At 40.6% G+C, this 15207-nt stretch overlaps 4 protein-coding genes across 7 annotated transcripts in view; all 4 read left to right on the top strand.

Moving 5' to 3' along the window:
• Positions 1-640, top strand: part of tmem131l (transmembrane 131 like) — a 36564-nt gene extending 35924 nt beyond the window's left edge. For all 4 annotated transcript variants that reach the window (XM_046048168.1, XM_046048167.1, XM_046048166.1 and 1 more), the window contains one exon: positions 104-640. In XM_046048168.1, the coding sequence (XP_045904124.1) occupies positions 104-397 (294 nt within the window). In that variant the 3' untranslated portion in view covers positions 398-640. The remainder of the gene's footprint in view (positions 1-103) is intronic.
• A 2146-nt stretch (positions 641-2786) lies between these two features.
• On the top strand, positions 2787-5183 carry LOC123969628 (toll-like receptor 2). The gene is made up of 2 exons (XM_046047199.1): positions 2787-2997; positions 3634-5183. Exons 1-2 carry the CDS (start codon positions 2787-2789, stop codon positions 5181-5183), a joined length of 1761 nt encoding a protein of 586 aa, XP_045903155.1.
• A 2869-nt stretch (positions 5184-8052) lies between these two features.
• LOC123970261 (protein PERCC1) lies at positions 8053-8898 on the top strand. The gene is made up of 2 exons (XM_046048250.1): positions 8053-8145; positions 8176-8898. The coding sequence occupies exons 1-2, from the start codon at positions 8053-8055 to the stop codon at positions 8896-8898; spliced, it is 816 nt and encodes a 271-aa protein (XP_045904206.1).
• Positions 8899-10420: 1522 nt separating this feature from the next.
• The window catches only part of pdia2 (protein disulfide isomerase family A, member 2), an 18914-nt gene continuing 14127 nt past the window's right edge, over positions 10421-15207 (top strand). Inside the window, exons 1-8 of the mRNA XM_046048203.1 lie at positions 10421-10709; positions 11527-11733; positions 11935-12068; positions 12162-12299; positions 13203-13319; positions 13417-13542; positions 13659-13853; positions 13936-14056. Coding sequence (XP_045904159.1) covers positions 10421-10709; positions 11527-11733; positions 11935-12068; positions 12162-12299; positions 13203-13319; positions 13417-13542; positions 13659-13853; positions 13936-14056 — 1327 coding nt within the window. The remainder of the gene's footprint in view (positions 10710-11526; positions 11734-11934; positions 12069-12161; positions 12300-13202; positions 13320-13416; positions 13543-13658; positions 13854-13935; positions 14057-15207) is intronic.

The raw sequence follows: 15207 nt of genomic DNA, 5'->3' as shown, positions 1-15207 counted from the left end.
AACAGCTTTGGACAGTAACTCCTGAGCCCACAGAGCAGCTAGAATAGCTATAAAAAAAGTGGTTCAAAAGCTAATATTATTTCTTTCTCTCCATCCTCCACAGCCATACTTCTCGGGTACCCGTAGCCTCTCCCCCATGTCCAGTCTGTTTGGATCCATCTGGACGCCCCAGAGCCACTTCCAACCAGAGCGATCAGCCCCGATGTCCCCCGTGTCCCCCATCACCCCGCCTCATTCTCCCTTCAGCCGGGAGCCAGAGGTGAGGTGCGCACCAATCCAGTACAGCAGCTTCAACCCGTTCGGCCCGCACATGAACCTGGACATATGGAACTCTTCCTCCAACCGCAGCTCCAACTCACAGCTCTCCAACGACTCTGGCTACTGTGGAGATGTTTAAAACAAAAAACAAAGTGGCAGACCATAACTATAATTGCAAACATATAAAAAACATTGATATATAAAAGAAAGGAAATAAAAATGAATGTTCTTTTATCATTAATGGGGAAAATGTGAATATTCCTTTTCTTTTATGTTCCCATTTTCAAATGTTAAATGTTGTGAAAGGTTAAGCATTTGTTGTATATTTTTCTAGATGTTTTGCAGTTTTGATCATAGAAAATAAAAAAGGTTTTGTACTGAAGTCAGTCTTTCTTTAATTACCTAATGTAATATTTAACTTGTGTCTATCTTTATATGTCTGTCTTGTCTTGGCTGCTGGTAAAAGGTCCTGTCTTTTAAACACTATAACGTCAAATTTGAATTGGGGACTTTCTGTTAAAAACAGATACTATGCTGGTGGCATCACCGAGGTTTTTTATTTTTTTAAAGTCACAGAAGGCTGGTTTCATGGGTTGAGTATTACTCTGACAAATTTATTATTAATCAAACTGATGTTGAGAAATGGATGGTTGAGAAATTCCCCCTAAATGTCCACAACAATTTATGGTGGACATTTATATTAACACATTTCAAACAATCTGGCTATTTGTTCTCCAGATATCTTTTTGTAAGCTAATTAGTGGTCAAGGAAAGTAGTTAAAATACTGCATCTTGTTCTGGGCAGACAGATCACATCACTAGCTATAGGCCCTGTTGCTAAGAAGAAAAAACATACCAATCTAGTTCCTTCCCTGATGAGAGAACTAGTTACAGACCTAGTATTTGAATAATAGTTTAACTATCGATATAGCACATTTTGAAGTTACAAAGTGCTTTACAGTAAAAACACAATGAAAGAAAATACAATCCAAAGCATAACAAAGAAAATAATTATAAAAACAAATGTCACTAGTTAAGAAAAAGCCATAAGATAATTCATTACATGTTTCAATGCTGTATACATCCACCCATCAGTTTATACCCACTTCCCCTTTACAGTGTCAGGGTGGGCTGCATCCTCGCCCAGCTGTCATTGAATGAGAGGTGTGATACACTTTGGACAGGTTTTTCTAAAACCTACGGACACATTCACACCGACAGGCAGTTAAGAGTCTAACTGAGGCTGGTTTGTTAGGTCTCTTAGCCACACACAATACAGAAGACTTCACGTAAAACAAATATACAAATATTTTGTTCAAATAAAATATAAGAGTTTCCATTAGTTGTGTGGCAACCGAATAGAAAAAAAGGCATTTCTCTGTTGCAGGTGGTTCTGTCAGCTCTCTGCTGAACTGTGAAACCAAATAAACCAACAACCTAAGTGTTGTTCGTGAGATTATCTAATCCCAAAGCTCTGCCGGGAAACCAACATTTTATTTATGTCACTCCACTTCCTAATGTGGTAGAATGTCTGAGACGTGGGGAGGTAATTTGCAAACTAGAGAAGTCATAATGACAATGTGTGAATCCTCTTCCTGTCCTGCCATGACCGTGCCGAAGATGGACAAGAAATTTCAGCCAAGACTCATCAAGGTATTTTACTTTATTTACTAATTTCTTTTTAGTCCCGTCATGCTTTATTGCTTTATGGAGTGTGCCATGTGATCCTCAAGTGAATATAGCATTTTTCAGTGTTTCATAACTGATTATAAACTGTCAAATTTTAAAAGTTGTTAAAAATCATTTCATTTAAAAGTAAAAAATTTTTTATTCAAAATCTGACTTCTAGCATATGCAATTCCATTTGAAATTCACATTAATTCATCAATACAGAATCAACAAAATACAGTAGAAATAGTGATAGTAGAGTAGTAGCATTAAGTAGTTAATGCAAATTTAAATTATATATAATTTCTTTTAAATTAATCAATTTATCAATAGATTTGATACCATGGCCACAGAGAAGTCCCCGTTCTGATTGGCTTGCAGGTGTGGATTATTTTGTAGTAATCTGGCAGTATAACTGGACAACTATGACGCAGGTGTTTATCCTTTTAAATGAAATGGCCTTTTGCAGAGAAGACGTCTTCTTGTCCCAGTAGGAAAAGCGCAAGTGTGAATAATGTAATTAATGACTCCATTCGGGGTCCCGGTTTGTGCTATCCGACACACTACAATAAAAAAGCCGCATCATTAAAGTTATTAGTTACACCTGTGCTTTATAATCATGATATTTCTCTGTGGTATAATTACCAAAAATGCCTTTGGAAAGAAAGTCAGACAGCATTTGTTTTAGTCACAAGGTTAATTTGCATTTTGTAATATTTCTCTCCAATGATAAATGAGTAGTTTGATAAATGTGATGTGCGGCAGCTTAATAGACACAGCCAACAATTGTGTTTTTTATTCATATATTGCAATAAAAGGCCTGTTGATTTGTTTTCTGTTGTGTTTTATAGGGACTCAAGATGACAATCCTGACATTTCTCATGTTTGTCCTGCTTACGCGTCAAAGCTTGTCATTGTCCAGACCACAGTGTCACAGCTGTGAACAAACATCCTGTAACTGCTCGAGACAAAACCACACAAAAGTCCCTGCAGCCCCGTCAAATCTCATCACTGAACTCAATCTCTCATTCAACAGACTGGGGACAATAACGAAAAAAGACTTTGTTGCCTATGCCAGGTTATGGTCTTTGACCATGAGTAACAACAGAATCAAAACGATCCAGGAGCAAGCATTTTCCCCGTTGAGTAATTTGGAGAAATTGGATTTGTCCTTTAACAGACTGGATAGGTTGTCTGCTGGATGGTTTGAGAACCTTTTTTCTCTTAGGCACTTGAATCTTTTGGGGAACAGATATAGCGTGTTGGGTCAAGGCAATCTTTTCCAGCCACTGACGAGATTAAAAACCCTACAATTTGGAGGACCTTACTTTCAATCTGTCAGAAAAAATGACTTTTCTGGCCTCAGTGGTCTTGAAGAGGTTATTTTTGATGGACAGAACCTGAAATTATATGCAGGAGGAAGTTTGAGACAAATTGGACCAATTAAACATGTAACACTTGGTCTGAATGGTCCGTTTCAGATAAATCCAGCGCTCGTGGAAGCTATACTATCTGATGTTGTACACCCAAACACAACCTTGACATTCACCGACACATGGTTCCTCACAAAGAATCATATGATCCCATTTAAAGTGGCCTTCAAAGGCGGAACAACACAAGTTATTTTAAAAAAGATTAACATTACAGTTACAGCTGGTCTAGAATTTCTAGAACTGCTGTCAAACTCCAATATAGTTATGTTTGCACTTGAAGAAATACATTTTTTATTTCTTTATTCGGTTCACCGTCCATATCTCCAAACCCTGGACCGTTTGGAGACTGTCATCCTCAAAAACATTGATGTGCCTGATTTCCACATGTTCCCAGCCCTCTTATTCCTGTACCGTCTGCTGAAGGTGGTGCATATGTCTGTGCTAAACTGCAAGCTTTTCGCCATTCCTTGTGACTTATCTGCCCGTCTCACAAAGCTGGAGTATCTGGACATTAGTGACAACATTTTTAGTGATCTGGCCCTTAGCCAAATGATGTGCGACGGCAAAGGTGTTTTTTTGAATTTGGAAACCTTCAATATCAGCAGGAATTACCTGCAGTCAATCAACAGCCAGCTCTTCACCAAACTAGAGAAGCTTGAAAACATTGACATGAGTGGAAATGTGTTTCATAGTATGCCGGAGACTTGTTTCTGGCCGCCAAGTCTCCAGTTCTTAAACCTTTCATCGACGCATTTAACAAAAGTGACAGCTTGTTTGCCGGTGAGCTTACACATCCTTGACCTGTCAGACAATGCCTTGGCAGTGTTCAACATCGAACTACCTTTTCTCAGAGAGTTATACATCTCTGGAAACAAGCTCAGTCGTTTGCCAGATGGGCCTGTATACCCTGGTCTCACATTTCTCTCCATTCAAAACAATGATTTACATACAATCAGCAGTGATAATCTAAACTCATATAAAAATCTAAAGCGTTTGGAGGCAGGTGCTAACACTTATGTCTGTTCATGTGACTTTGTAACGTTCATGACAAGTAATTCAGCGAATCATCGCGTCACAATTGGAGATGGATTCAAGTCGTACATCTGTGACTCTCCTGACGCCGACAGAGGAGAGAGTGTGGTAGACGTGAGGTTGTCAGTGTTTGAGTGCCACGCAGATTTAGCTTTTTCTTTACTCTGCTTAGGCATCCTGGCAGTGTTTCTGCTCATCGCAGGTGTGTGTCACAAATTTAGTGTTGTGTGGTATATCAGGATGACCTGGGCCTGGCTGAGAGCAAAGCGGAAGCCAAAGTTAAAAAAGGGAGAACTCAAGTATGACGCCTTTGTGTCATACAGTGAAATGGACTCAGGATGGGTGGAAGCACATCTGGTCCCGGAACTCGAGCAGGCCGAGCCTCCTCTCCGGCTCTGCCTCCACAAGAGAGACTTTGTTCCTGGAGACTGGATCTTGGACAACATCGTGGACGCCATAGAGAAGAGTCACAAAACTCTGTTTGTCCTTTCTCAGCATTTTGTCAGGAGTGAATGGTGCAAATACGAGCTGGATTACACCCATTTTAGATTGTTTGACCAAAACGACGACTCAATGGTGCTGATTCTGTTGGAGCCCATTGACAAAGCGACCATCCCCAAAAGGTTCTGTAAACTCAGGAAAGTCATGAACTCCAGGACGTACCTGAAGTGGCCTGATGATGACAACCAGATCCCCAGGTTCTGGCAAAGCCTGAGAACAGCTATTGAAACACCTGAGACTGAGAATGGACACTGTTTAATGGACACTGTGGACTTGGGACTTAGGTTTTAGTGGGGGTTTTTTGCAGTTTTTTTTAAAAATGTGTAACTTTTGAGAGCTTTTCCGTGTTATTTTCTGTTGGATAAATGTGGTGAAAGCCTGAGAATGGATTGTCTCAATAAAATATCAGTGGTCAGCTCATACGTAAATTGTGCCTCATAATATTTGTTGTATCCATGCATCCCTTCATTCTTTAATCCCATTCAGAGTTGGAGCCTACCTAGCATGCACTGGGGCAACCCTGTCCCAAAAAATTCTGTTTCTGTACTGCTAATTTGGTGAGACAATCATGTGTTGTAAGGAAATGTAAATGCTGTCTAGATTATGTTCCTTGGCAATGTATTGTGTGTGTGTGTGTGTGTGTGTGTGTGTGTGTGTGTGTGTGTGTGTGTGTGTGTGTGTGTGTGTGTGTGTGTGTGTGTGTGTGTGTGTAGCTACATTTATGTACACCACATCTTAGAGAGGTGGTTGGGGTGTATGGTTGGTGTACAAAGTGCAGGACATGTGAGACAACATACTGGATGTAGCCTATTTATTTGATTCACTGGGGTGTTTTACAGCTGCACAGGCATTTACAGGCTGCAACTGAGGCAAGTGTTCTTTTAATTCAAAATTACTAAACAAGAACACATGTTTTTAATGAATGTAGTATGAAAGTATGTATTGTAACACAATATGTTTTCTGCTTTCTTGATTACAGTTTACATTTGTTAAATAGTTAACAAAAAAGAGTTTAATAGAACAAATAAAATAAAAACATATTACTATGTAAAGCAGCTGAACATGTCACATTTTTCTTGTAAGCTGATTTTATTCTGTAAGTATGCATTACTCATCATCAAGAGAAACTGATCCATTATTTATATGAAATACTAAGTTTGCACAAACTGCTGAACAACCTGCTAATATTTAACCTATAAACAAAACTTTTACCCACTAAAAGTATAATTTCACAAAGTTGGTTTCTGAAACAAACTACCCCTAACAATTGTAGCAGGAATGATGTTTCTATATTCTCTTAAAGGATTATGATGAATTTCAAATATAAGACAAATCTGTGTGTGTGTGTGTGTGTGTGTGTCTATGTGCTTGTGTGGCTAAAAGCCTGTGTAATTCATTGTCAGGCTCTTGAGAGCCGACATATTGCTGCTATTGATCTTTAGTCCTAAAATCAACACAGAAGCCTGGATACTGGTGACAGGCAGGCCAAGGGAGTCAGGGTGTCCTGATAACACACACACACACACACACACACACACACAAACATATATTAATGCTCAACATGTACATATAAACAGAAGCACATGCACATATTTACAGAGTTACAGATGTCTGTAAAGGTCAGTAAAATCTGGTGAAGTGCAGGACTTAATAAGTGAGACTTATCACTATACTTTGTTCTGTTTTATCTACAATAAAGTAAACCAGCATGACGTTACCCACCAAAAGCAACATGGCACTTATATATTGTGCTGCTCGACATAGTTCAAATGCACTGCACCTTATTTACTTCAATAAAGATCTCAGAACTTCCAAAGATTTCAAATATTATTGGTTAAATGTTGAGGAAATGCAAATAATAATTAATAATGTATGTAGCTGTAAAAACGTGTGTCTTGTGGTAAGTTGTAGATAGAGAATATGGTAAACCTATTTTACAAATAAAATTTCCATTTTAGTAAATTTCTTTTGTAGGAAATTTGACAAACAAATGTGTATATCTTTACATATTCAGCTGATCTGCTGTGCAGCAGGCAAAAAAACTCTACAGGCCACATTATAAATAAATTGTGAACACTATCTTCAACAAATAACATAGTCCTTGACAGAAATTTTCCTGAAAAATTACTGTTACATGCCTAAAGTTTATTGTTTTTAAGGAAATTATTTATATTTTTGTCCCTGTATACCTTTAAAGGGCAAACTAGGGAGGGAAAGAAGAATTCAAGAGTCCCACAACTTTTTATTAGATTTGTTGACATTGACAGAAATAGAAAATAATTCAAGCCTTATCCTTTAACCTATTCTAGGCTCACTGGGAGTAAAAAATACAAAGTGCTAACCTGCTCATCAGCAGCACTATGTTGCTGCTACCCCTGCATCTGTCCTCCACTAGCCTTTAAAGAGGTTTTTTTCTGTTCAGCAAGTCAGTCAATAGCCACAGGTAAAACTGATGTTGTGTCTGACTCATCTTCCTGAAGACAAGGATTGGCAGTTTGGGAGGTTGACCTGGTTGACTCGTGTGAGTTTGATGTCGTGTCCCTATTAAAAAACATTATAGCACGTCATGTCTGACTAGGTTGTACTGTATCTTAGTCTGCTGATGTCGCTTACCCTTTAGAAGTCAAAACAGCATATGATTTGATTTCATGCTCTTTTATCCTTTAACTAGCCTGATAACAGGGATGGAAAAAGCAATGATGTGTGTGTGTGCATGTGTGTATAACAACTCTCCATCATCCCCTAGCAGAGGATCCATTAGCCTCGGACCCCCTCCCTGGTTGCCCAGTGATTAAGTAAACAAAGTGTGTTTGACCAATCCGGCACGCAAATATTTGTTCTGGAAGCTGCCTCATCTGACAGGAGACACACACACGCCTGCAGCCGTGTGCTGAGGTATATATATTGTGACAATCCTGATGGTCCAGTATTACATATGCACACACACATAGAGTAAAATGGCTCCATCAATGACCTAGGCCAGACCTTTTCCTCGGACTTCAAGTTAGATTCAGCTGAACCTGGCAGCTAATTGTGCTCAGGTAATAAAACGTTTTCTTTTTCAAGCAATTTCAAATTTATATCCTGTCAACAAACTGCTTTACTATTTGATCCTTTACTTCTTCTCTTCTGTAACTGTCTCCAGCTTTAATAAGCCAACATGGCGGCGGGCGTCATCAGAAACTTCCTCGTGCAGACCCCGACTCCAGCCTACTTTCCGCTTATTTTCCAGCACTCTTCATGCAAGGAAGATGTAGAGGAGATGCTGGAGGAAAAGCCGGAGCTGAGGGAAGATGACGAAGACAGAGAAGAAGAGGAGGAGGAGGATGATGAAGAATCTGAAGCTCAGGAGGAAGAGGAGGAATGTTTAGAGCTTTTCTTAAAACCCGCCCACTATGCTTTGGACGTGACCAAGCAGCTGTTGAGGTTTGCAGATCTCATCAGCCGTGACATTCAGCGGTATTTTGGTCGCTGCTCTGGTGATCAAGACACTTGTGACATCTACAGCGACCCAGTCTCCGTCACAACAGGCGGGCGGCTGCGTTATTATGACGACCTGCTGAAAATTGCAAGAGCAGGAAGTCCAGAGGAGCAAGAAAACAGCTTTGGGACTTGTGCTGATGATAAAGGAGTCGGATTTGCTAAGGGTAACAGCGGTTTGGGGCCCCTGGCCGAACTGTTCAACCACAGGGGCCCAAGTCAGGGCCGCAGCCGCCCGATGATCAAGCGGCATCTCCCGCTCAGTTTCTGGACTGAACCAATCCCCTGCTGCTCTCTGGTCAGTTTCAGTAACACACCTGATGTCACACACACAAAAAGTGACTCGCCTTCACAGGACAGCACACACACAGACACAAACACACACATGCACTACAATGCACTGACACACCACAACACACACACCCTCGACGGCACTCAGCCAGACTTCAGTGACTTGCTGGCAAACTGGGATCCAAACCCAGAGCTCACACACACACTAACGGAGAACACACACATGCAGCATTAAACAGCCTGCAGGGGCTGACAGCGGACTGTTCTTTATTCATACCCTTTTTAACTTTGATAGATTCTTAAAAAGTTTAATAAAAATGGGAAAACAGAAACCAATCAATGCCTATGTGTTGTGCTCAGTTTTTTAACTGCAGCCTATCATTTATGTGATGTTTGTTTCACCCAAATTACAAAAAGCATAGTGGTATGTAGTCATGCAGACCATGTTGTTTTGTGTGTCCAGGTTTTGAAACCCAAATACAATAGAGGGGACTTTAATTTAGTCAGTGGTGCTGACAGAATTGAAAACTTACATTTAAACGATTAAATAGGAACTTGCCTTTTTCAGACACAGTGTTCCAGTTACTCTGGGTAATACACAGACCTCACACTGAACTTTTTTCCATGCTGTCAACTAAAGAGAGACATCCAAATAAATACTCTGGATTATCCTGGTTTATAAAAAGATACAATGTTACTAATAATATATATATATAATATTTCAGCCTTTTTTGTGATGCAATATCAAAATTTCAGGAGTTCTCTAGTTGCCTTATTGTCTTTAGTTTTAAGTTTAGAGAGTAATTTCCCCTGAAAATCCTGCTGACCTCCAGTGGTTTACCTTCTCACCTTGCTGCCCTGATGTGCAAGTGTACTCCAGGACACCGTGACATCACTGTTGAGTGTGGTTACAGGTACAACAGAGCACAATTCTGACCACACTGGTCAGTAAACGTTGGTGTGGTCAGAATTTTCAACAAGAGGATGGATTATCCCTTTATTCTATTTAAAGTATTTGGGTGCATTGTATGCCTTAATTAGAGGGTAAACAGTAGAGAGATGACAGGAAAGGACGGGGGAGAGAGAGAGATGGGTAACGACTTGCAACAGTGGTCTTCGATCAGACTAGAGTCATGCAGTCCGTGTTTTGACTTTTAAATTTTTTTTATTATCATTAAAAAGGCTCCAGAACAGATAAGAGTTTCCAAGTCAAGAATTAACTCAACTTTTAAGCCAACACAGAAAAGAATATTACTGTTTCTGTTAAACAGTAATATGGATGAGCCATTTAAAAGAGATTGGAAGAGCTAACAATCCTCCCAATTACTATGCAGTCACTGTTTTTAGGTAAATGACTGATAAGGCCCAGCTACAGTGTGAGGAATGAAAGATTAAAGACGTTTACACATATACATGCTACCATCTGGTGCGTGATGGCTAAAAACACAATAACAAATGATGAAGGAAAAGATGACAAAGAAGGAGAAAAAGACAAAGAGGTGTGATGAGTCTTGAAGCCTTAACAGTGGATCAACCAGTTTTTCACAACTGTGAATCTACAGGGCACCATTTGATTGGTTTACACTGGAAAGAGTCCCCTGTAGGCGTACCATCTGATTGGATGAGCAGCAAGGCCAGTAAAATTTTGACACACACTCTCCATCTTAGACAAATAAAAGTACATGCTTTCAGTTACACATTATGGGTGCCCATACCTGAGCGAAGGTACCACTGCAGCTCAGACAGAAAACGCCATCATGACAACACGCAGGCTTCTGTCCATAACTCTGCTAGGCCTGCTGCTGTGGGCCTCTTGCGTCCAGGCCGACGACACAGACAGCAACGCCGACAAACAGACTGGAACACAAGAAGAGGCATCAACAGAAGAAACTCTGGGGGAGACAGAAAAAGTGGAGGAGGAAACCAAAGAGGCACCAAAGAAAGAGAAAACAACAGAGATAGAGGAGGAGAAAGATGTGATGGTTCTCCACATCAACAACTTTGCCAGGGCTCTCAGCGAAAATCAGCATTTACTTGTTGAATTCTGTAAGTAGTTGTATTAAGTTTTGAATTACATCTGAAGTGGAAACAGCAGTGAGATCATGAATGAACTCTGTTGTGCCCAATAGGTGATAAAAAACTTCTACAAAGAACTTTTTTGAGACAATATATATGAAGTTTGTGTTGCTTTTCAGCTCATATAACATCAGATAACATCAGTGACATATGTTGGACCAAAATGGATTGTAATTGACAAGTTTTGTGTTAAAAGGTGTCACAGATCTGTACTTTCCTAAAGAAGACATGCAGATGTGATGGAGTAACACAAAAACTAAAATAAAACAGAGGTTCCTCTTTGACCTTGGAAACACACATTAAAATAAAGCTAAAGGAGGCTGTGGGTTTGGACCAAAGCTTTAGGAATAGCTAACTTAGTGGACCTTGACTTTAGAATTTGTACTATAAATGTAAAATTCTTTCCACCGCTGCTTTCTGTTCTGGCCCTCATAAGCACTGAGGCGTTATCATACAAATGTGCATACACGTGGCCTCTCCTGTCCAGATGCTCTCTTGGTTCAACTCTCCCACAGATGAGCTCAGCGCTGTGAGTATAAGGGGTCATGGCAAGGAAAAGAGCAAAGGGGATAAAGGTTGAGCCCAACTGCCACTGCTGCTATCAGTGGCTTATTTCCATGTGTATCTGTGCATGTGCTGCTGATAGCAACGCAATACTGGACAGAACTGACACCTGTGTGGAGTAGCTGCTGCTTCGGCCTCTTGATTTTCAGTATTTCTTCTACATGGAAACACATTTAAACTCAGTCCAGTGTTGTATAAAGAAAGTAACTGTGTGTTTGTGTAGATGCTCCCTGGTGTGGCCACTGTAAACAGCTGGAGCCACTTTATGCAGAGGCTGCTGGGAAGCTGAAGACTGAGGAACCAGCGATGCGTTTGGCCAAAGTGGACGCCACAGAGGAGAAGGAGCTGGCTGAGGAGTTTGACATCGATGGCTTCCCCACTCTGAAACTGTTCGTCAACGGAGACCGCAAGGAGCCTGTTGACTTCACTGGTAAACGCACACACAGGGACACACACTTAATGTAACTGTAGACTTGTGTCCTGTCCAGGTTTTCAGACTCACAACCATATGTGCCCCTCTAACCCCCTGCAAAACCACAATCTTTTCATCTTACATCTTGGTGTGTTAAATTACTTGAAAAAAAATTGACATGACTTGACATCGTGTTTTGTGGATGTGTGTGTTTTCCAGGTAAGAGGTCAGTAGAGGGAATAATCCAGTGGATGAAGCGCCGAACAGGCCCTGGCACCCCTGTGCTCGACTCGACAGACTCTGCAGCTCAGTTCATCGATTCCCATAACATCACTGTTGTAGGATTCTTTGATGTACGTTTATCTATTTTAGCTATCTTTCTACTAATAAATCATAAGCTCCCATATTATTTGTTATATTCATATTTTGATTTATATTTATATTAGGATCTGGAAAGTGAAGCAGCCAAGTTGTTCAAAGAAGCTGCTTTGGATATGACCGACACTGAGTTTGCTGTGTCAGCGAGTCCTGAGGTTTTCCACAAGTATGAAGTCAAAGCCAACTCAGTGGTGCTCTTCAAAAAGGTAAAAAAAATGCTATGATAGTCGCTGAAAGGCACAGAATCAAGTGTTTTATAGAAAGGCAGTTCCATAATACAAGAAGCCGTAATGATGTTGGCTTTGCTGCCATCTAGCGCCTAGAGATAGTGACTATACTTTTTGAGGACTGGATGTTCTCACAAGGATAGAAATGTGAGGACAGTGGGCTGACTTCTGTAAAAGGGTTTTCCAACTTTAGAAACTTTAGATTTAGAATAAACAAGGCTTGAATTCTGTTTAGCATCTTGCCATATAGCAGAAGATAAAGAAAAAGATTAGGCCTGCAATTACAGTAATGACTTTTTTAAAATGTATTAATCTGTCAGTTAATATTTCAATTTCCAGAACCCCTTTAGAAATAAATTAGATTAGATTGCTTCCGTTTTATGCAACTTGTTTGTGTTACATGCAGGATTACTGAACAGCCCAAGGGGGGTCAGGGGGCCCCTGGGTCAGAGCCTCTGTTTAAGTGACTGTTAAGATTTCTTGTTGGAAAGTCAATCAAACAACTACAAAAGGACACAAACCCACCCCAAATAGAAGCAAACTGACTACAAAGAAACCCAAAACAACAACAAACAATGCAGCTGTTGTTTGTGTCTGTTTCAAGATGGTCGTCTTGATCATATGTAGGAGGGGTGGGAGGCTTTTTACATGTTTGTGCCAGGGGCCCATTGTCTCATAATCCGTCCATGGTTACATGCTAAGTATAGTTTGTTTTAATTAACTTTATTTCTTTGCGTATCCAGCACGTGTTGGATTTTTGTTTGTTACTGTTTTGCTTTATGTGTATCTTGTTTATGACTGAATCAAATAAAATTTCCCGGGGCCAAAGTTTGCTTGTTTTGTCCGACCATCAGTACACAAATGTGTGTGTGTGTTTGCTAGTTTGATGATGGCAGAGCAGACTTTGCATTGTCAGAAGAAGGGAAGCTGGACAAAAATAACCTGACCACCTTCATCAAGGAAAATAGCCTGGAGCTGATCGTCCCATTCAGCCAGCAGGTAAAACCCACCCACCACCCCCACACACACACACACACATAATTCGAACATTCAAGTGAAATGTAAAATTATATTAAAAGTGTGTGTCTGTTCTTAGACTGCAGATAAGATATTCACCTCTAGCATCCTCCTGCACAGCCTGCTGTTCATCAACTCCTCTGTGGAGAGTCAGACAGCCCTGGTGGACGAATCCAGGGCTGTTGCCAAAAAGTTCAAGGGCAAGGTAACAGTCTGATGTGTGTGTGTGCGTATGTGTGTGTAGGGTAGTGTGTTTTTGAGAGAGAGACAGAGACAGAAAGACATAAAACCTAATTTATGTCTTGTGTGTGTATTATGTAGATGCTGTTCATTGTGATCGATGTGACAGAAGCCCTCTCTCATGTGCTGAAATACTTTGCCGTGTCCGCGAATGACGCTCCCACTGCACGCATCATCAACATGGAGACGGGAAAGAAGTTCACCATCACTGCCGGGGATCTCACAGCAAATTCACTGAGCAAGCTGTGCCAGGAAGTTGTGGATGGCACTGCCAAGGTAACACACACACACACACACCTTTCATATTCAGTCACACAACAGCATTAAAGCCAATAACTTGTCTTGTCTTGTGGTGCAGCCCTACTATCGGTCTGAGGAGATCCCAGAGGATTGGGATAAAGGACCAGTCAAAGTCCTGGTGGGGAAAAACTTTGAGTCTGTTGCTCTGGACCCAACCAAAAACGTCTTTGTAGAGTTCTGTAAGTTGGTTTGACTACCTGCCTGAGTTGGCACTATAAAAACTCAAACTGGAATTTAGTGAAACCAACTCCTCTTTCTCATCAATTCCAAATTTCTCTCTTTCGTTTCCACTTTCAAACTATTTCAACCCATAAATTCATTAGCACAGGTAGTACTGGTAAAGTGTTTATTAGGTCTGGGGAATTTAATTAGCACTAAGCCTTACTACTGTATCAGCTTCTAATAGGCCACAACATACACAGAATGCCTTGATTGCCAACAAGACAGGATGCACCTAAACCCCACCGAGCTCATGCACTCACAGCATTCGTTTCAGTTCACTTAGCTTAACAATTAGATGCAGATGGAAACTAAACCAAGAAACATTGGGAATAAAGGTTATTATCTGCTTTCATCAGCAGCAAACTACTCTCATACGTCCATCTCTCCTCTCCTCTCTCCTCAGTCTGTCCTACCTTCTTGAAGCTTGGCATCTAATCAAAAATGGCAACCTGTGACTTGGGCTACTATATTATATAACTATATTTATATAATATATAAAAATATAAAATTGTGTGTAAATTAACGTTAAATTATGATTCACGTGTCTGAATATAACTAACGTTATACATTCAGTGTTCAGAGGCATAATATGTCTATGAAGATTCTCAGTCATCCAGGTCATAGTTATCCAACGAAGGTTAAAATCAAGGGCAACTGGACTTGGTTGAAGATACTGGAAGACGTTTCGTCCCTCATCCAAAGGACTTCTTCAGTTCTGACTGACTGAGTTTCCTGGGAAGTGATGAAAGGAGACTAAACAACCACTACACAAACGCATGGCTCAACACAGAAGGGCCAACTCCTCAGGTCAAGACTCTGCAGTCTACTTACATCTGAAGGACAGAGGACACTCGTTTGAGGACCACCAGGTGCACATTTTAGACAGAGAAGATGGATGGTTTGAATGAGGTGTCAAGGAAGCCATTTACACCAGGGTTGAGAAGCCGTCATTGAACAGGGGAGGGGGTCTACGCCACCACTTATCCCCCACTTACAATGCTGTCCTTTCATCTCTTCCCAGGAAACTCAACAAACGTAACCTATTGACCTCAGGTGAAGATACCAACGATGGTCGTTCAGTCTTGGCCACAGGTAGTCTTAACGACTG

This window comes from Micropterus dolomieu, linkage group LG04, assembly GCF_021292245.1.
Source record: "Micropterus dolomieu isolate WLL.071019.BEF.003 ecotype Adirondacks linkage group LG04, ASM2129224v1, whole genome shotgun sequence".
Taxonomy (NCBI): Eukaryota; Metazoa; Chordata; class Actinopteri; order Centrarchiformes; family Centrarchidae; genus Micropterus; species Micropterus dolomieu.
This window is presented reverse-complemented; position numbering and strand designations above follow the sequence as displayed.

What these genes read in the sequence shown, in the direction of transcription:
- LOC123969628 (XM_046047199.1), top strand. Translation starts at nt 2,787, where the DNA reads ATGACAATCCTGACATTTCTCATGTTTGTCCTGCTTACGCGTCAAAGC. An exon ending in GAAAAAAGACTTTGTTGCCT is followed by an intron (nt 2,998 to 3,633) that starts ATGCCAGGTTAT and finishes TTATGTTTGCAC; the next exon opens with TTGAAGAAATACATTTTTTA.
- LOC123970261 (XM_046048250.1), top strand. Translation starts at nt 8,053, where the DNA reads ATGGCGGCGGGCGTCATCAGAAACTTCCTCGTGCAGACCCCGACTCCA. An exon ending in ACTCTTCATGCAAGGAAGAT is followed by an intron (nt 8,146 to 8,175) that starts GTAGAGGAGATG and finishes GAAAAGCCGGAG; the next exon opens with CTGAGGGAAGATGACGAAGA.